The following is a 21,779-nucleotide window of genomic DNA, read 5'->3' as shown; positions in this document are numbered from 1 at the left end:
TTATAAGCAGTTGTTCAGTTTTCCCAGAACCACTTACAGAAGAGACTGTCTTTTCTTCATTGTATATTTTTGCTTCCTTTGTTGCAGATTAATTGACCATAAGTGTGCAGGTTTATTTCTGGGTTCTCTATTCTTTTCAGAAAAACAAAGCTTGTTAACATATATTTTAGCATTATTTTTATATCTATGTAAAGATAGATGGAAAGTTCAAGATGATAATTTATCATATTCTTTTTTTCCAAATACAGAAATACCTTTTATTCATGGTTATGTTGATTAGGATTACTATATTTGTCCACCCACTCCTGCTGGTTTGTAGTCAGTTCAACTTTATTTCTAAGCCCAATGGACTATAAATAAGCATCTTAAAACTTCTTTATATTCAGAATCTGAAACAATTTGATTCATCCTTTAAAAAATAACTATAATAAAGTTAAAAGAAAACAAGAAACTTAAGTGGGACATTTTATTAAAATATTCAGATATATAATGAAGATAAAGTTCTAGTTCAGATTCCATGAAAACATTCAAAATATTCTATGAGAAAATTTATTTGTAACTGTAATAATTAGAGTGGTATTCCAAATCCCTTCAGTTTTACTATTGGATAAGATGAGTTTCTATCAGAGTTCACAGACTGGATACGAGATCATATTTGATCTTTTTGTTTTCTTTCTTTTTTTTTCTTTTGCCATGCCATGCAGCATGTGGGATCTTAGTTGCCTGACCAGGGATCAAACCTGTGCCCTCTGCAGAGGAAGTGCAGAGTATTAGCCACTGGACCACCAGGGAAGTCCCAATCTTGATGATCTTGATCGCACTATTTGAGACGATTAGATATAGTCTCCAGTCTTCCTGATATTGTGTCATATAATGGATTTGAGAAGGAGTATACAGAACTCTAAAGAAAAACACATCGAAAGAGTTATGATTTTAGACTTTAAAATAAGAGACTTTTTCCCAGATCATGCAGTGAGTTTTTAATGGATTTTCACTGGAGTAATAACTAGTGCATCTGTGACTCCTACTTCAACACCTCCAGTCCATACTGCCCGAACCACTGACACAGGCCTCTTCTTGGTGTGTGCCCAGCATCCTCTGAGCAAAGGAGCCATTGCCTCATCCTCACCTCTGGTGCGATGGGGGAATGCAGTGGCCAGGATCTTGACTGCTTCTTTCTATGGCACTGTTTTTAAGTTTGTTACTTTAATTATAGTTAGTTTAAATAAAACTAAATAAAAATATTTACAAAAAAACAACAGCCAACAGCTTTCAGCTGGGAGAATTATATTTTGCAGTATATATTAGAAAATCTAAAACATGGAAAGTTGTATAGGACAACCAACATGATTTCCTCAACAAATAAATTGCAAAGGGAAAATAGAAAACAAAATCTAGAGATTAAAAGAGACTAGAAACATGTCTGGAGAAGGCAATGGCACCCCACTCCAGTATTCTTGCCTGGAAAATCCCATGGACGGAGGAGCCTGGTAGGCTGCAGTCCATGGGGTCGCTAAGAGTTGGACACGACTGAATGACTTCACTTTGACTTTTCACTTTCATGCATTGGAGGAGGAAATGGCAACCCACTCCAGTGTTCTTGCCTGGAGAATCCCAGGGACAGAGGAGCCTGGTAGGCTGCCGTCTATGGGGTTGCACAGAGTCAGACACAACTGAAGTGACTTAGCAGCAGCAGCAGCAGCAGCAGCAAAGACATGTCTAACAATTTGAATGCACATAAATTATATGGATCCTGATTTTAAAAATATACCAACAACAACAAAGTACAACCCCTCCACACACACTTATTTATGAGACAAATGGGATAGGTTGAACACTGATGGAATCTTTGATTGTGTCACAGAATTACTGTTAAGTGTTTGCAAGTGATACTGTGGTTATATATTTTTTTAATATATTTATCCTAGTATAACTGAAGTCTTTACAGGTAAAATTAAATGATACTGGAATTTGCTTAAAAACACTCTGGTTGGCACAAAGAGTGAATTGTAATGTAAACTATGGACTCTGGGTGATAACAACATGTCAGTGTAGGTTCATCAGTTGTAAGAAACATATCACTCTTGTTGGAGATGTTGATAATGGGAAAGGCTATGCATGTGTGGGGACACAGGATATATGGAAAGTCCATGTACCTTCTGTCCTGAACCTGAAATTTCTCAAAGAAAATAAAGCCTATTTTTAAAAATATCACCACCATTCTGGTGGGTGGAGGGAATGGGTGGCGGCAGAAGTGAAACAAGAAGGACTATGGGTTGATCACTGTAGATGTTGGCTGATGGGTCCGTGGTTTTCAATATACTATCTTCTAAATTTGTATATCAGAATATGAGAATTTTTCTCTAAGAGTGTTTACAAGGGTATTTTCTGAGAAGTCTACTTCTTTGTTATGTCAGGAAAGGTGCACTTAGTTTAATTAATACAAAGTTATTTGTTTCTGAAACAACAGAAATCAGAAAAGCAACAAAAGTTGAGAGCTATGACAGGATTTCTTCTCTAGCCATTCTTAATGGAAAGAAACAACATGAAAGAAGAATGATTGATAAAAAATGTCAAATTTAAAACATTTCATTTTCTTACACCTTTTGTAACTTTCAGATTCTAAAAGTTAAACTAAAGACTAAAAAGATTAAATTTTCTTTTCTTTAGTAAAAATAAAAATACATTTATGTTACACCTTCCTACTTTGTCAAGAAGATACATTACTTTTGTTTCTTATTTATTAATATTATCCATTGAGTAGAACTATGTTTTCATTTTTGCTCTGTGACTTAATTGACTTGAAATCAAGTTAATTCTGTATTCTTAGGTATATCTTACTTATTTTCATTTCTAACATAACCACACACACAGAGTGTATTATGTCATTAATGAAGATGTAATGCCCTTAATTTCTCCCTTCCTCTTCTAAGTTATCAGGTAAAGTGAAAGTCGCTCAGTTGTGTCCGACTCTGCAACACCATGGACTATACAGTCCATGGAATTCTCCAGGCCAGAATACTAGCGTGGGTAGCCTTTCCCTTCTCCAGGAAATTTTCTCAACCCAGGGATTGAACCCAGGTCTCCTGCATTGCAGGCTGGATTCTTTACTAGCTGAACCACAAGGGAAGCACAAGTTATCAGGTAACAGAAATTTAAAAAGTCAAGTGTTTTATTAGTCTTTGATCACGTAACTCAAATACGCTGGAAACCACCTCTGCTACTTATTTTTAGTAATAGTAATAACTGTTTGTGACTGACTTTCATTAAAAATAAAAACTGGTTTTCTAACATATGCTCACTTTGACAACAGAATTAATTTGATACGATATTTCTAAAATCAGATGTAAGGAAGCTTTCACACAGACGTGATGTGTCATGGCTAATCCTGTTTTATACCCAAATGGATGCTCATATTACATACTTAAGAAAGGGATGAGAGGGATTTTACTTGACATTTTCTCTCCAGCCTATTTCATATTGCACTCATAAGGAGTAGCCGTTAAAAAGGCCAAGAAAGATGTAACACACTTCAGTTTCTCCTTTCTCTGTCTAAATTATCAGGTAACAGCCCTCACAGCCCACACCTGAACTGAAAGAGAGCACAGAATTCTATTCTCCCTTTTGTGTTTGGGAATAAAATATGAAGAACAGTCCATGAAGAGTTACTGTGAGGAGACGACTAATACTCTGTCAGTTAAACTGATATTTTCCAGAGTTGTTGCCTCTTTCTCGGTATGAACTATGACCACAAAGCCATTTAACAGTGAACTTCTTCTGTAAGCAGATTGAAACTGTCCTGAAATGGAAAATCCTCACTGCATATTTAGAGAGAATTAAAATCCTTCCCATCTCATCTCTCTGGTGGAGAAATAAGTCCGCTAAAACATACCTCTTCACCATGATATGGGAACCTGTCTAGACAACACTCTGTGTGTGTGTGTGTGTGTGTGCGTGCGTGTGTGCAAGTGCAAGTGCTCGTGTTTTCCCTTCTCAGACAATACAGTTTATCATTGCCACTTACCTCTGTTTTCTCTGGGTTCCTCCAGTTCCCATAAATTGGATTAACAAATGCATGGTTAATACTTCTTTTCGTTTTCCTGAAAGCACACAAGGCCACAGAAAGGAAAGTAAGCATTGAAATTCACCACAGGACATTTTCAAGTTGTTATCTGATACAAATCTTTGGAAGACACACTGTCTAGCCAGCATACTTATTTTTATGATGGTATTTCCCTAAGTAAAGACTACTTTGTAGGACACCAAGGCAACCACATCTTTGAAGGCAAACATAGTGTGATGTCTGAAAAGTTAGATCCAAATAAATCCAAGCACAGAAAAACGTTGTTCTTAATTTCTTAAATATTACTATAATAATACAAAGGATACAACATTAGAAAGAATGATGCAATGTAAAGCTGAACTGGTTATAAGGAAAGACCACCGTGACGTCCCATAGATTCAAAAGTGCCAAGCCCACCACAGTCTGAGGACTATTTTCCATGACATTGTCTGTCATAATGATGTGTACATAGCATATGAGTCAAAGTATTTAACATTGTAAACAGAAAATTTAAATAGGAACATTTTGAAGAGAATTTTATGTTAGTATTTCCTTTCAGGAGTCATAAAGAGGCATGTCCTTGGTAATCTCACATATTGGTTTATATCTGCATAATTGACTCAGATTAACTGAGCTCCTAAATGAGCATTCCTTTTTATATTTTGGTTACTTAAGAGTCAATAGATTTATCAGAAGACAACTAGCCCTGGCATAGTTGGTCACAACTGATGAAGAAACAAATGCTCATCACAGGAAAAAATAATTATAACCAGATAACTAAATACACGCTATTGAAGACATAAGGAAAATTGCATATATGCACACATTCACATACATGTACACACGGTAGAGAGTGGAAGACCAATTCCAGGATGACTGCCAGTGTCTTAAGAAGGCAGCCAGGAAGAAAAAGTTATATGTGCTGTGTCTAGCTGCTCAATTGTGTCTGACTCTTTGGACCCCCATGGACAGTAGCCTGCTATGCTCCTCTGTCCATGGGAATGCTCAGGCAAGAATACTGGAGTGAGTTGCCCTGCCATCCTCCAGGGGATCTTCCCAACCCATGGAGTGAACCCAGTTCTCCCACGTTGCAGGTAGATCCTTTACTGTCTGAGCCACCAGGGAAGCCCAAAAGGCATGGAAATATTTGCTTAATCAGAGTATAATGACAATTAATATTTGTCAATAATGTACCTTTATATTCTGAAAGAAAAGGGCGTAAAGAGTAAGTCTTATTGATTCCCTCTTTGATAAGATATTGTCAGAAGTGTGACCTCTTATTTCATCTACCAAACCACATGGTCCTCTTCTAAAAAGTAACAGGATTAATGAACCCAACAGCATAATCTGGGTAACTGTGACTGGCTGGCAATACATTCTCCCTGTGGATTCAGTGTTTTCTAAGATTCCTGACCTCTACTGTTCCTAAATGTTCAGTAGCTAAACCAGACCACCTTTGGGTTATAGGTGAAGAGGGTTGTAGCAGCCATTTTTGTGAGTTACTTTGTGGGGGGGAAAAAAAAACAGATATACTTTAAAATGATGACGGAACAATTACTTAACCACTAATTGAAAATGTACAATTGCTATAATTATTAATGAAAATGAACAAGTGGTGTTTGATTCTTTGCCTTTTCTCTCTCCAAGACCAGTCAAGGTTGAGTTTTCAGAGCACTAATCTCAATAAGTGGCATAGTTAGGGCATGATGGGGCTGCTCTTAAAACTGAGACTGGGTAGGAAGTGAAGCAGTGTTTTGAAATGTGTCAAATGTGAAAGCAGAAGCTGGTACAGGAGAGACTGAGGTTTAAAACAAGATGGAAATTAGGAACTAGGTAAAGATGAGACAGCCACAAACACCAACAACTGAGAAAAATTCTTGGCTGAAATCAGGCATGAAATCAGAAAGCAGGAGGAAACCCAAACCATAAGACCAGACAGGACAGATGGTCCAAAGACTGGGCAGGCAACCAGGAACTGAAGAGACAGGCTTTGCTGTCAGTGGGATAGAAGGGAGGCACAGGCAATAGGAAAGATTTTGATATGAGATGATTATTTTTGGCTTTCAACTGCTAAGACTCCGGATGACCTAAACCACTACTGGCAAGCAGAAGTCAAGTAAATTGATCGATTTTCCAACCCTATTATTACTATGGCTTCAGCTATAGAAGCTACTTTTCTTCTGAAAGGATTTTAAGTCTTAAATAATTTTCTGTTAAAATGAAGTGACCAGCCTTTGGGGTGGGTGACTATAAAGAAAGAAGAGGGATACATAAGTGTAAGGATATGGGGCCACAATAAAAGAAGAAAGGGTCACAGTATGAGTAGTGGGAGGTGAGCGAATTATGTTTACTTCAAATTATGTTTATTAGCAATCTCAAACTTTTAATTTTCCCCAGATCAAGAGCTGTTTCCCAATATGGAAAATTTGAGAACTGTTGGGCTTAATTTTAATGTCTTTCCTATTTAAGAAGTAAAAACATACCCACTACCCATTGATAACTCAATTAAGTACATTTCAAGTGTCAACTCCATAGAATTACTATTTCAAGTTGCATGATATAATTTTCCACCTTCATCAGTTATATAAGTTGGATACTCAAACATAAACAATTTTACTTAAAATGACAAATCCTGCTACAAGGGACATAAAATGTTTGATTATGAAGTTTTCAGCAAGTCCTAACACTGTATGGTACAACGTTAAGTCTGCATGAGGCTAAAAAATGCTGTGTTTAACTTACTGTATCTGTCATTATTAGGCAGATAGCTCTTTAAGAGCTAAGGTTGCGAAGAATGGAATCACCTCTGGGAATCAGAAGGGCATTGATTTAGAAGTTTAGAGTAGATAAAAGGAAATCGTGAATCACATGCATTCTCCTCCCCTGACTTAACAGGCATTCACATAAATTACTATTAAGCTCTGGCTACACCCAGTGTGTGCAGGCACTGTATAAGGTGGTGTTCTGAGGGGGCTAAACAGAGATATGTTAGTGCAGAACTAGGATAAGGCTGATACAAGTTTCTAATTTAGATATAGTGAGCATATGGATACCTCCACAGGAACTGACTTCATGGCTTATTAACTAACAAAATTGTTTCAGTGTTGATTAAAAACATGAAAGTAGTTATAATAGATACCTGAAATTATTTTAGATGGGCAATGAAGAAAAACAAAAAATAAATTCCTGTATGTTGCATCCATTAAACATGACTTTCAGGTAAATGCTTATTTTATACCTTTTAACCACCTTATTAAATTACAATTGACACACCCTACAAGTTCTGCTTTATTGACTATGCCAAAGCCTTTGACTGTGTGGATCACAATAAACTGTGGAAAATTCTGAAAGAGATGGGAATACCAGACCACCTGATCTGCCTCTTGAGAAATTTGTATGCAGGTCAGAAAGCAACAATTAGAACTGGACATGGAACAACAGACTGGTTCCAAATAGGAAAAGGAGTTCGTCAAGGCTGTATATTGTCACCCTGTTTATTTAACTTATATGCAGAGGACATCATGAGAAACGCTGGACTGGAAGAAACACACACTGGAATCAAGATTGCCGGGAGAAATATCAATAACCTCAGATATGCAAATGACACCACCCTTATGGCAGAAAGTGAAGAGGAAATCAAAAGCGTCTTGATGAAAGTGAAAGTGGAGAGTGAAAAAGTTGGCTTAAAGCTCAACATTCAGAAAACTAAGATCATGGCATCCGGTCCCACCACTTCATGGGAAATAGATAGGGAAACAGTGGAAACAGTGGCTGACTTTATTTTTCTGGGCTCCAAAATCACTGCAGATGGTGACTGCAGCCATGAAATTAAAAGACGCTTACTCCTTGGAAGGAAAGTTATGACCAACCTAGATAGCATATTCAAAAGCAGAGACATTACTCTGCCAACAAAGTAGCCATCTAGTCAAGGCTACGGTTTTTCCAGTAGTCATGTATGGATGTGAGTGTTGGACTATAAAAAAAGCTGAGCACCAAAGAGTTGATGCTTTTGAACTGTGGTGTTGGAGAAGACTCTTAAGAGTCCCTTGGACTGCAAGGAGATCCAACCAGTCCATTCTGAAGGAGAGCAGCCCTGGGATTTCTTTGGAAGGAATGATGCTAAAGCTGAAACTCCAGTACTTTGGCCACCTGATGCGAAGAGTTGACTCATTGGAAAAGACTCATGCTGGGAGGGATTATGGGCAGGAGAAGGGGACAACAGAGGATGAGATGGCTGGATGGCATCACTGACTCGATGGACGTGAGTCTGAGTGAACTCCAGGAGTTGGTGATGGATAGGGAGGCCTGGCATGCTGCAATTCATGGGGTTGCAAAGAGTCGGACACAACTGAGTGACTGTTCTGATCTGACAAGTCACCCATTTAAGAATATAATTCAAAGTTTTCTAGGAATATTAATTGTATTTATTAATTTTAAAATGTGATAAATATATGTATATAACAAAATTTGCCATTTAAGCCATTTTTTAAGAGTGTACAATTCAGTGGCATTCACTGCATTCACAGTGTTGGGCACTATTTCATTCTTAGTGAAACGAACATCTTTGATGAAATCCAATTTATCTATATTTTTTTCTTTTGTTTCCTTTACTTTTGGTATCATATCTAAGATGGCATTGCCAAATATCAGATCATGAAGATTTACTCCTATGATTTCCCCTAAATATTTGATGGTTTTAGCTCTTATATTGAAGTCTTTGATCCATTTTGAGTTAATTTTTATGCATGGTATGAGGTAGGAGTTCAAATCCATTCCTTTGTATGCAGAAATGCAGTTGCCCTGGCACCATCTATTGAAAAGACTATTCTTTCTCTATTGAGTGGACTTGTTAAAACTCAACTGGTCATAGATGTATGGGTTTATATTTCAATTCTTAATTCTAATCCATTGGTCTCCACTTATATTCACATGCTAATACCACACAGTTTCATTTCCTATGGCTTTGTGGTAAGCTTTGAAATCAGGAAGTGAGTTCTCCAAGTCCATCCTTTATCAACATTGTTTTAGCTCTTTGGTGCCCTTGTAATTCCATACTAATTTGAGGATAAGTTTTATATTTCTGCAAAAAAAAAAAAAAAAAAGCTGCTGGAGTTTTAATGGGTACTGTGTTGAATCTGTAGATTGCTTTGTGTAGTACTGACATCTTGACAATAATAAATCTTTCTATCTATAAACTCAAAATGTCTTTCTACTTACTTAGGTTTTCTTTAATTTCTTTCAGTAATGCTTTGAAATTTTAAGTGTAGAAATCTTTCACCTCCTGGTTAAATTTATTCCCAGGTATTTTACTCTCTTATATGCTATTGTCAATGTGATTATTTCCTTAATTTCTTTTTCTGATTGTTCACTGATGGTATTTAAGAACATACCTTATTTTTATGTGTTGATCTTGTATATCAAAACTTTGCTGAGTTTATTAATTCTAGTAGCTTTCTTATGGATTTTTTTGAGTTTTCTATCTATAGGTGTTCATGTCATTTATAGTATAGTTTTCTTTCTTCCTTTCCAATTTGGATGGCTTCTGTCTCTTTTTCTTATATAATTTTTCTGGTTAAGGCTTCTTATTGATAAACACATTAATCTCTAGCTTGCTGCTGCTGCTGCTAAGTTGCTCCAGTGATGTCCGATTCTGTGCGACCCCAGAGACAGCAACCCACCAAGCTTCGCTCTCTCCGGGATTCTCCAGGTAAGAACACTGGAGTGGGTTGCCATTTCCTCCTCCAATGCATTTCCTCCTCCAATGTGAAAAGTGAAAGTGAAGTCGCTCAGTCGTGTCCCCATGGACTGCAGCCTAACAGGCTCCTCTGTCCATGGGATTTTCCAGGCAAGAGTACTGGAGTGGGGTGCCACTGCCTTCTCCGTATCTCTAGCTTAGCAGAGCTATAAAACCTTCATTAATATAAAACCAAATTGTAATGCTAGTGTATGAGAAAAATTATTATGGCAACATTTGGACAGTTTTAAGGTAGAGTCTGATTGCCATTTAATGTGAAAATCTTTAGATAAGTGAATAAGCTTTTATCTAGGTTGAAAAAAAAACAAGGTGACGGCATTCTGCAGTTGAAAAATGGGTATCAGGAAGCTGATAGAAAAGAATGACAAGACAGTGCTTGAATTGTTTTAACTGACAAGTCTATACTTCAAAATAAACATCTATTTACACATATTGTAAGTTTATTAATAATTGTAATCTGCTTTTATAATTTGTCTTAGTGAGCATCTTATTCGTTTTCTTTACTAAATTTATTATTGGTTTTGGTTATCAATCAGTAGTTTACTTTCTTTTTGTTAACAACAGACATCTTTTTCTCCAATTTTGTGTGTTGGGGAAACTGGTCAGTCTTCTTAAGTCAAATCCACCAAATATCTTCTCCTTGCTACCATCTCACGGGGGTAAAGCTGTCACAATGTTTTCATACTTAAAAGTAAGCTTAGAATATGCTCAAGTGAGCTCAAAACTTTAGCACAAATTATTAGGGTGGAACAACACCGAGAGAGCCATGCACAATGGTTTCTGTTGTATCCAGGTGGACTGTATTATAAAACTGTACTGTAAAAATCTGTCTACTAAAAAGTATGAAGAACAACACTCTCTGAAACTGGGCACTCCTAATGTAGCCATCAAGGTGATTTGAAGAGATAAACATGATCATTTATTTACCAAAAGATATTTGTTGTGCATGTGTGTGTGTGGAGGAATTTGCTCTCATGCTTCCACTAAAGAAATGATTTCTATGTTTGTTTCTAAATGCTAAAGAACATTCTAAGATCTAAGAAATAACTGTTCTAAGTGTCTAAAGGAAAATGATGTCTATAATGTGGTGACCGATTCCTCCAGATGGTGGAATGCTAGAATGCTGATTATGTTATTTATCATCTTTCATATTCATCTATTTAAATGTATCCAACATTTCTAGGACACATATTGTCTATCAAAGACTGCTTTAGGTCCTGTACTTATAGAGCTAATCAGTATGTGGCTCCTGACTCTAGATCTAATTTCTTTTAGAGGGTGGCAGCTTACTAGATTTCTGTCTCTTAGATTAAATTACATGTTTATAAAATGCCCACCACAAGTAGATGCCCACTAATGGTTCAGTGCTATTCTTTTACCTTCTTTTCTTATTTTCTCCTTTTGCCATTGATATTTTCATTTAAACTCCCTCCTTCTTTCTCCTGACCCCAAAGCTTGGGACCAATGAAAGGACATTGGAATAAAGAGGGGGGGGTGGTGGAGAAGGAAGTGACAACATTGGCAATAATACTCACTGTAGTACTTTTAACTTTTTATGATAGATTTATTTATTTAGGGAGAAGGCAATGGCACCCCACTCTAGTACTCTTGCCTGGAAAATCCCATGGATGGAGGAGCCTGGTGGGCTGCAGCCCATGGGGTCATTAAGAGTCGGACACGACTGAGTGTAGAGTTAGCAAGGACCTTTGCAATCATCTTGTTCATGCATTTTTTACAGAGGGTTAAATGATGTTCTTCCTTATCTGGCTTCCTCTTCTATCATAGCACCTAGAATAGTACCTAGTGCTATAGGAATCAAGTGAATATTTACAGAAAGAATAACAACAAATGTATATAGTCTAAAGTCTTGATGATCCACTAGCTAACTCTCTACTCTGTTCTTCCATGCCCACTCCCAGCAATATACTTCATCAATACTCAGAGAAAGACATTCATTTTTACTATTGTGACCTTGGAGTCACATTTGTGTTTAGATTTCTGTTCCACTTAGCTCAAGACTAAGTGGGCCAGGAGCCTACTTTTGACCTCTGTCTCTTTCTATTTTTTTTTTTTTTCCAGCTGGTTAAGTGCCAGACCAGAGGGGTAGCCTGCGGGATTTCCTGAAGATGAAGTGAAAGTGAAAGTCCCTCAGTTGTTTCCGACTCTTTGTTACCCCAGTGGACTATACAGTCCATGGAATTCTCCAGGCCAGAATACTGGAGTGGGTAGCTGTTCCCTTCTCCAGGGGATCTTCCCAACTCAGGGATCGAACCAAGGTTTCCCCCATTGCAGGTGGATTCTTTACCAGCTGACCCACCAGGTGGAGAAGAGTATAATAGAACAGGGCTGGTCCCCCTATCCATTTCATCACACAGGAAATGAAAAAATCATACAATTGGTGAAAAATTAATTTGGTAGAAATAAGTCACTTTCCAACATTTGAAAAATAAAGGTCTGTGTTTCCTACATCTCATATGTATCTCTGAAAAACGGTATGAAATATCTATGTATAAATATCAGGAGTTGATGTGAGTTTTCAGGCTATGAAGTATATGATTTGTTGCTACTAGGGAAAATGTTTTCTAACAGTAAAAGTACATGTGACATATTTTTAAAAAAAGATCCATCTAAATTATGAAATACAATCATTTCACTGGTGAAAATGGAATTCATTTATTCTGGGAGTAATGCCTATTATATTAAATTTTGCTTACCCTGATTAATGGTGAACCTGAGGTGTCCCTCAGAAGTAAATCTCAATTCTACTTTACTCATTTCAGCCTCTGTCATTTTATACTCTTCAATTTGGTTTTTCTAAATATTTTCAGTTCTAAGAGTTTCTATGAAGTGTTCCTGAGTGTGCTTAATCTTTCAGGTAAAGGGAAAATATATTATAAAATCCTAATAAAAATAAAATATTTTTGACCCCTACTTTTTTTACTCATATCTATTAAACATATTTCTTTTGGTCAAGAAGAGATATTTTTAGAAATGTTTGATTCTTAGTTAGGGTACTATTAATTTTTATTCTCTATTCCATTATATAAATTAATGCTCTTTTTTTGCTTCCTGATTTTAAAACCTATGAAAATGAGGTTTGCTTGTTTTGATTTTTTTGGTTTGTTCATTTTTAAGTTGTAGTAATGGGGAGAGATTGTGCACTGCATTTTCTGTGCAACCATGAGTGCCACACGATTTACATATATCATCTTTCTTTTCTGAAAACCCTAGATAAGTTTTATTTTATACCTGGTCTCTGATCATTTCCAATCCAAATTTTAGCCTGTTTGAATAAACTGTTTTTAAGGAACGGTATCACAAATTTTAAAATTCAGACACTGTTTTGTCCTTTTTGTAATGAAAACAAATTTACAGCAGCTTGCAAAGATAAGCACAACAGAAGAATATAAGACAGATGAGAAGTAGATAGGAAGTGGAGAAAGGGATTCTGAGAACTGGAAAATAGAGTCGACCCAGAGGGAATGCGCTGGGGACGGTCCATGAAATGGGTATGGTCCAGTCTGTGTATTTAATTCATACAGGATATAACTTTGACTTGAAGATTCTCCAATGCAAATTTAAGCAGGACAAAAGAATCAGTTACCATAGGCCACGCTTTCAAAACAGAACAAACCAAAGCCAGTTGCTTAGAAGCACATGTCCAGCTTAGGAGAGAAGACATTTATGGTCTGTATCCTGTCTCTATCATCAAGACTAACAAAGTAACAAGGTCCCACAATATTATTTTAGGAAGACCAGCAATGTGCTTCATTAAGTTGTTTCAACTAAAATCCTTAAAAAATATCACACTGAGATTATGCCCAAGTGTGCTTCGGTAAAAACTATCTAGGAGAGGTGGTGGCCAGAAGAGAGGGATTTAATGGAAACCTTGAAACACAACAGTACCTTAGAGAATCTGATTTCGGGGGCATTTTCATATGGTTGTGTTTATCATAAAAAAGCCAGCACCAAGATTACAATCTGCAGTGTGTAATTACATCGTGGCACATTAAATCTGTTATAAGAATCTACAGCTAGAATAAAATTGTACAACGTTATAAGGCAGTATGAGAAACAATAAACCAAGTCTATTAAATCATCCTTTTCTCACTGAATGTGTTAAAATGCTGTATTATCTGACCACTGCTAAAGAAAAAAGGGAAGAAATCATGAGGAGTAGTAAACAAAAATATTGAGCTATAAAATGGTGTCTACCTTTGGAAAGATGAAGACTTTAAAAAAAAAAAGAATTAAAACAATCTGTAAGAAAGGAAAGAAAGAAAAGAAACAACCCAATTTGGAAAAGCAGCGATAATTGGGGGCAGTTGTGGGCGGGGTGGGGGGGCGGTGTTCAGGGGCAGTGCGGGGAATGTCCATGAACTCAAGTTTTCATTTGCCAGTCCTTATGAAACAATCTGAACCAAATGTTTTGGGTGAGAAAATTCAGAAAACATTGGCTTTGCAAATGTAACCAGAAATGCCACAAAAAGGAGGGGAAAGGATTAATCATCCAGGGTCACAATACCAAACAACAACTGGGACATCAAATTTGCTAAACCAATTCACATGATACAGCAGCTGCCATATTTTTTCTCTGACTCTTCTCAGGCAGGAAATAAATATCACTGACCGCAAAAACTGTCACTGTTTAATTGGATCTAGCTGTGGGAGAGTGCTTAAATGGGAACATGCCCAGGAATATGGAGGCAGTTAGGATGAATAAAGCTGACCCAGGTTTCCGTAGCTTAACTCTAAGGAGACCCCGTGTTGCCAACAGAAAGGCGGTCTCTCCTCCCGAGTGTAGTGTTAGCACATCCACAGCCATGTAGTGGGAACCAGATGCAGAGGAAAACACAGACTTTCAAGATGAAAAGTGTATGTACGTGTGTGCACACGGATAAAGGTTTGGAAGAAGACACATCAAAATGTAACAGTCTGCATCTCTGGATGGTGATATTAAATATAATCTTTAATTCTTTTCTGGCACTTTGTTGTATTTCCAAAATTCCATTCATTATGCTGCTGTGTATCTGAATCTTGAGGGTGAGGTGATGGTTTTCCAATTTGGAAAAGATAACGAGGTGTTTCCCCTGAATGAGCTCCTTGCCTCGGTCCTGCCCGGCTCCTTGTAAATCATTTACCTAAAAGACAAGATCCTTATTGCAGTCTTTCCTGATTCCTCTCTTTTTAGCATTTCTTCTCAACATCTACCTACCTCCTGTTGCGGCTACACTCCTTAGGCTAGGTTTTGTAGGTCATGTTTTTTCATAATTCCTATTTTTGCTCTTAAATACCCTCTCAGGTGGCACTAGTGGTAAAGAACTGGCTTGCCAATGTGGGAGACATGAGACGTGGATTCGATTCCTGGGTTGGGAAGATGCCCTGGAGGAGACCATGCCAACCCACTCCAGTGTTCTTGCCTGGAGGATCCTATGGACAGAGGACCCTGGTGGGCTACAGTCCACAGTGTCACAGAGTCGGATGTGACTGTAGCCACTCAGCACGCACACACCCTTCTCATCGACCAGAGTCTTTGCCAGCCTTGGAGCCAGGTAAACCACATCTCTTCTTTGTACTTCAGTGTGCATTGTGCATTTTACCATCAGGCTACATGATATTTTTGTTAATTGAAATGAAATATTTTTCTCTGTAAATTCCTCCATATGAAAACTCACGCTAATTTCCTTATTGAATTCCCTTAGACACATAATCTCTTTGCTTAAAAACTGATTGCAGTATTGAAGTTAATTATCAGTCTTGTGATTTCCCCTAGCAATCACCTAGAAATTGGCTTCTTTCTAAATCTTTGACAATTTAAAATTGAAAATGCTGTGTAAGAATCTGTCTAGAAAAATGAACTTAGTTGCATTTATTTATCTATACTCACATCTCTCCAACTAGAATATTAACTTCCTATAGGCGGAGCTAAAATCTTTATAATTTATCTAGGAAACATTTCTTCAGCCCCAAATATGAGCCATGTACTCTACTGCAGAACTACTCAAGAGTGTGATTTATATTTGGTTATGGTCTTATTCTGTTTACAGTTCCAAGATGACATAAATACAAAAATTGAGGATAGCTGTTTAGAAATGTTTGTTGCTATTTGTGTGCTGAGGCTAAGAATAAGAAATCTGGACGAGTGTCTTGTGTATCTTTTAATTTCACTTTCCCAGTACGTCTTACAAAAGCATTGGTATGTGATGGATTGAAAACAAAACAAAACACAGCTGGTCCTTCATCATACAGTTTAGATAGCCCTGTTCTGCTAACACTGGTGTTTAGATATGAGTAAATACACATGTGCCTGGCTGGTTTCTACTTCTGATTTCTAATAACTTTTTGCTAGCTGAAAAAATATATATATATATTTTTTTATCTTCTGAAAATATGTTCTCTTCCTTTCTCTTTGAATGAATGTGACACCCAAAGTCCCACAGTTGGAAAAGACCAAGTACTATATAACTTTTTTCAATCAGAATGAAATATTTTTTCATGTAAATTGCTCTATATGAAAACTCACTCTAATTTTCTTATTGAATTCCCTTAGACACATAATCTGTTTGATTGAAACTGATTGCAGTGTTGAAGTTAATTATCAGCCTTCGTGAGTTCCCTTAGCAATCGCCCAGCAACTTGCTTCTTTCTAAATCATTTTAGACAATTTAAAGTTGACAACTCCATATGATAATCTGTGTAGAAAAACTGACTTACTTCATTATGACTTACAAATACCAACAAATTCCTTTAAACATATCCTATATTGGGTTTATCAATACATTTATTAAAACTCTCTTGGATCTTTGAATTCATTCAGATCATAGTGCTTAAAATTTTTAAAAAGCAATAAAACTATGTTTTCTTATAGTTATTCTAAAACAACTTAGTTTTAAAATATAAAGAGAAATTTTTATGTACACAAGCACATGATTAGCATCCTATGTAGATTTCTTAAATTCTTAATTTCCTATCATTTTTCCTTATCTGTGTTTGCATGCTTAGTCATGTCTGACTCTTTGCAACTCATGGACTATAGCGCACCAGGCTCCTGTGTTCATGGGACTTTTCAGGAAGAATACTGGAGTGGGTTGCCATTTCCTTCTCCAGGGGATCTTCCCATCCCAGAGATTGAACCTGTATCTCCTGCATTAGCAGGTAGATTCTTTACACATTAATCCACATCATTCTCCAGTACAGCCTGTACCTTGACACAAGTTGTTCTGTCTGCTCTTCCTGCTTTTCATTTGGGGTTTTCAACCTATGAATTCAGACTTGAGTGATGTAGCACATAAATCCTTTCTCAACCTCCCCCACAATATTATTTTCACCTCCGAAATAGACTTGACCTCTTCTTTACCTGTGTTTCTCCAAAACTTAGTAGGAAGTAGCTGCATATATGCTTGTTGAAGAAATGACATTATTTGCTTTTCTATATGCCTTCTCCACCAGATTGTACATTATCCTGTATTTCTATATCCCCAGCCAAGAGCACAGTGCCCAGCACATACTAGGTGATTAATAAATGTTTGCCAACAAGTATATTAATGAATTATTAAGAGTTTCTGATATATGTATTTCTCTTTCCAAAGACAAAAACAGGCTGGTCTTTAAGGTCTGTTGTAATTGTGTCTTTGATTCATTGGTGAGCTAGAGATTCCCACACAGTAAACAGATCATTGAACTTGTTAAGAGTGTCCCTAAGGATGGTTCTAAGGAGAAATGCTATCAAAGATGATGTGAAAGCAGAAAAGAGTCTAGCAGGAGGATGGCAAAGCAGTTCGTGAAGAAAAATTATGGAGCTGATCCCATCATCCCCTCTTTGAAATTCCCTACCCTCTAGTATCATTAATAATGAACAACATTTAGAATTCTGATTTTCTGGCAATAGTGACTGAATGTATTTGCTACATGCCATTGTGGAGCTAAATGGTTTGCTAATAGCACATACCTCACTTATCTTTACTACCTTCCTGTACTTCCTCATTTAAACAGAGGTTAAAATGAGGTTACCTCTTTCAAGGAGCAACTCTGGTTTCCCTACAACACATTCTTCTACTCTGATTGCTTGGATAGACAGAAACAAATGAAACACTGAAATACATCAGGACTGAAATGCTGTCTTCCTGCTCATGTAAGATTTATAGTGAACAGAAAGATGATGCTGAAAAGCGCCTTGAATCTTGCCCCGAGGACTATTTCTGCTAAACAGTCATCTGTATTGAAATGGGAAAATAGCTATCTTCAGATCAAATAATTAGAACATGGAGCTATTATACAGTAAAGTGCTCTTTCTATTTTTTCACACAGAATTTATTTCTTAGACTATTTGGAGTCTGTATCTGATGACAACAGAATTGAAACAACTTGGGAAAGTTAGCAATGACAACACACACATGTACAAACCACTGAAGCCTGTATTATTCCAGATTTATATCCCTGACACATTGCATGTAAGCTGATTTTGTACAGTCAACTCTTTGCAACCCCAGGAACTGTAGCCTGCCAAGACCCTCTGTCCATGGGATTCTCCAGAAAAGAATGCTGGAGTGGGTAGCCACTGCCTTCTCTAGGGGATCTTCCCAACCTAGGGATCGAATCTGGGTCTCCTGAATTGGCAGGCAGAATCTTTACCATCTGAGCCACCAGGGAAGAACCAACGATCAGAGGAGTGGTTACTTAAGGAGTTACTAGTTATTTACAGCAAATATTTTGAACATTCATGTGAAATTTTTAATTTTGTTCATTTGATAAATATGAATATTACTTTAAGAGTAAATCTATATACTCATCTATATAGGGGGAGAGTGGACACATGTATATGTATAGTTGAGTCACTCCACCGTGCATCTGAAACTATCACAACATTGTTAATTGGCTATATTCCAATATAAAATTTAAAAAAGTAGAATGGGAGTAATAATATCATTATGAATAAAACTGATAATTAGATTACCAACTAGATGGACTAGATTAGACTGTCAGATGCCAGGCATTGTTTTCAGAAACATTCAGGGTAAAATCTGTCACACGTATAAATATCCAAATGAAATGATATAGTGTGAGGATGATATTGGGATGAGTGAATATAGTCACTTCTTAAATTTAAATTTCCTGCCTCCCTGAAATGCCCAGTGTTTTGATATCCAATTTCTTCCATAGATTATGAATGTGCATACTCAGAGGATTTTGGTTTTCTCTAATGTCCTTCATTCATATTCCAGGATTTAAGCTCCTGACTATGGGCTGATTTTGTAGCCCATCATGGAATTCAGTAATGATTCTGCTAAAGGTCATACACGTAGGCATCATTTGGAATTCCTTTATTAGCTTTCAGCCAATCAAGCTGGATTGAAATTTTTAAATAAAACTCAACAATGATATCCTAACTTTAAGAGTCATCTGTGAGGATTCTAGCAGAAATAAATCTTGGAGCACTGAAGCCAAGTAAAATATTTCTTGGAATATAAGATGTTCATTTGGACTCAAACACCCTACTGGAAACAGGCTAAGAAATCTGATTTAACAAATAATTCAGTTCAGTTGAGTTGCTCAGTCATGTCCGACTCTCTGCGACCCCACAGACTGCAGTACGCTGGGCCTCCCTGTCCATCACCAACTCTGTAAAGCTTTGTCTGTAAAGCTTTTGATTTCTCCTTCATATTGGAATGAGATCCTTGCTGGGTACAGTAATCTGGGCTGTAGGTTATTTTCTTTCATCACTTTAAGTATGTCCTGCCATTCCCTCCTGGCCTGAAGAGTTTCTATTGAAAGATCAGCTGTTATCCTTATGGGAATCCCCTTGTGTGTTATTTGTTGTTTTTCCCTTGCTGCTTTTAATATTTGTTCTTAGTGTTTGATCTTTGTTAATTTGATTAATATGCATCTTGGGGTGTTTCACCTTGGGTTTATCCTGTTTGGGACTCTCTGGGTTTCTTGGACTTGGGTGATTATTTTCTTCCCCATTTTAGGGAAGTTTTCAACTATTATCTCCTCAAGTATTTTCTCATGGTCTTTCTTTTTGTCTTCTTCTTCTGGGACTCCTATGATTTGAATGTTGGGGCATTTAACATGGTCCTGGAGGTCTCTGAGATTGTCCTCATTTCTTTTAATTCGTTTTTCTTTTTTCCTCTCTGATTCATTTATTTATACTATTCTATTTTCTACTTCACTAATCCTATCTTCTGCCTCCGTTATTCTACTATTTGTTCCCTCCAGAGTGTTTTTTTATCTCATTTATTGCATTATTCATTATATACTGACTCTTTTTTATTTCTTCTTGGTCCTTGTTAAACCTTTTTTGCATCTTCTCAGTCCTTGTCTCCAGGCTATTTATCGGTGATTCCATTTTGATTTCAAGATTTTGGATCATTTTCTCTATCATTATTCAGAATTCTTTCTCAGGCAGATTCCCTATCTCTTCCTCTTTTGTTTGGTTTGGTGGGCATTTATCCTGTTCTTTTACCTTGTGGGTATTCCTCTGTCTCTTCATCCTGTTTATATTGCTGTGTTTGAGGTGGCCTTTCTCTATTCTGGCAGTTTGTGGAGTCCTCTTTATTGTGGAGTTTCCTCGCTGTCGGTGGGGTTGTACCGGTGACTTGTCAAGGTTTCCTGGTTAGGGAAGCTTGTGTCAGTGTTCTGGTGGGTGGAGCTGGATTTCTTCTCTCTGGAGAAATGAAATGTCCAATAATGAGTTATGAGATGTCAGTGGGTTTGGAGTGACTTTGGGCAGCCTGTATTTTGAAGCTCAGGGCTGTGTTCCTGTGTTGCTGGAGAATTTGTGTGGTATGTCTTGCTCTGGAACTTGTCGGCCCTTGGGTGGTGCTTGGTTTCAGTGTAGGTATGGAGGCATTTGATGAGCTCCTGTTGATTAATGTTCCCTGGAGTCAGGAGTTCTCTGGTGTTCTCAGGATTTGGACTTAAGCCTCCTGCTTCTGGTTTTCAATCTTATTTTTACAGTAGCCTCAAGACTTCTCCATCTCCTTTTGAAGACAATGGGCTGCTTTTCTGGGTGCCTGATGTCCTCTGTTGGCATTCAAAAGTTGTTTTGTGGAATTTACTCAGCATTTAAATGTTCTTTTGATGAATTTTTTGGGGAGAAAGTGGTCTCCCCATCCTATTCCTCCACCATCTTAGGACCTCCTCCTGTCTCTGCTTTTTAATATGCTGTCTAGGTTAGTCATAACTTTCCTTCCAAGGAGAAGGGAAGTGTCTTTTAATTTCATGGCTGCAAGTCACCATATGCAGTAATTTTGAAGCACAAAAAAATGAAGTCTGACACTGTTTCCCCATCTATTTGCCATGAAGTGATGGGACTGGATGCCATGATCTTAGTTTTCTGAATGCTGAGCTTTAAGCCAACTTTTTCACTCTCCTCTTTCACTTTCATCAAGAGGCTCTTTAGTTCTTCTTTGTTTTCTGCCGTAAGGGTGGTGTCATCTGAATATCTGAGGTTATTAATATTTCTCCCAGCAATCTTGATTCCAGCTTGTGTTTCTTCCAGCCCAGCATTTCTCATGATGTACTCTACATGTAAGTTAAATAAGCAGGGTGACAATATACAGCCTTGACATACTCCTTTTCCATTTGGAACCAGTATGGTGTTCCATGTCCAGTTCTTAACTGTTGCTTCCTGACCTGAATACAGATTTCTCAAGAGGCAGGTCAGGTGGTCTGGTATTCCCATCTCTTTGAGAATTTTCCACAGTTTATTGTTATCCACACAGTCAAAGGCTTTGGCATAGTCAATAAAGCAGAAATAGATGTTTTTCTGGAACTCTCTTGCTTTTTTGATGATCCAGTGGATATTGGCAATTTGATCTCTGGTTCCTCAAATAATAATTACTGGTTCCTCTGGTTCCTCAAACAAATAATTACTAAGATGCATTTTCTAACTGCTATTTGTTGAACTTAGGAATATGAATATGAATAGGACATGGACCCTACCATCAAGAAGCTCACAAT

General features: G+C 37.2%; 1 protein-coding gene across 2 annotated transcripts in view; it reads right to left on the bottom strand.

The window, feature by feature from the left end:
* Positions 1-452: 452 nt before the first annotated feature.
* Positions 453-21,779, bottom strand: part of MALRD1 (MAM and LDL receptor class A domain containing 1) — a 554,066-nt gene continuing 532,739 nt past the window's right edge. For both annotated transcript variants that reach the window (XM_015474018.3, XM_010811194.3), the window contains 2 exons: positions 4,025-4,100; positions 453-901 (listed from right to left, as the gene is read on the bottom strand). In XM_015474018.3, the coding sequence (XP_015329504.1) occupies positions 821-901; positions 4,025-4,100 (157 nt within the window). In that variant the 3' untranslated portion in view covers positions 453-820. The remainder of the gene's footprint in view (positions 902-4,024; positions 4,101-21,779) is intronic.

Source organism: Bos taurus, chromosome 13 (genome assembly GCF_002263795.3).
Source record: "Bos taurus isolate L1 Dominette 01449 registration number 42190680 breed Hereford chromosome 13, ARS-UCD2.0, whole genome shotgun sequence".
Lineage (NCBI taxonomy): Eukaryota > Metazoa > Chordata > Mammalia > Artiodactyla > Bovidae > Bos > Bos taurus.
Note: the sequence above shows the minus strand (reverse complement) of the source record. Positions and strands in the feature narration are given on the sequence as shown.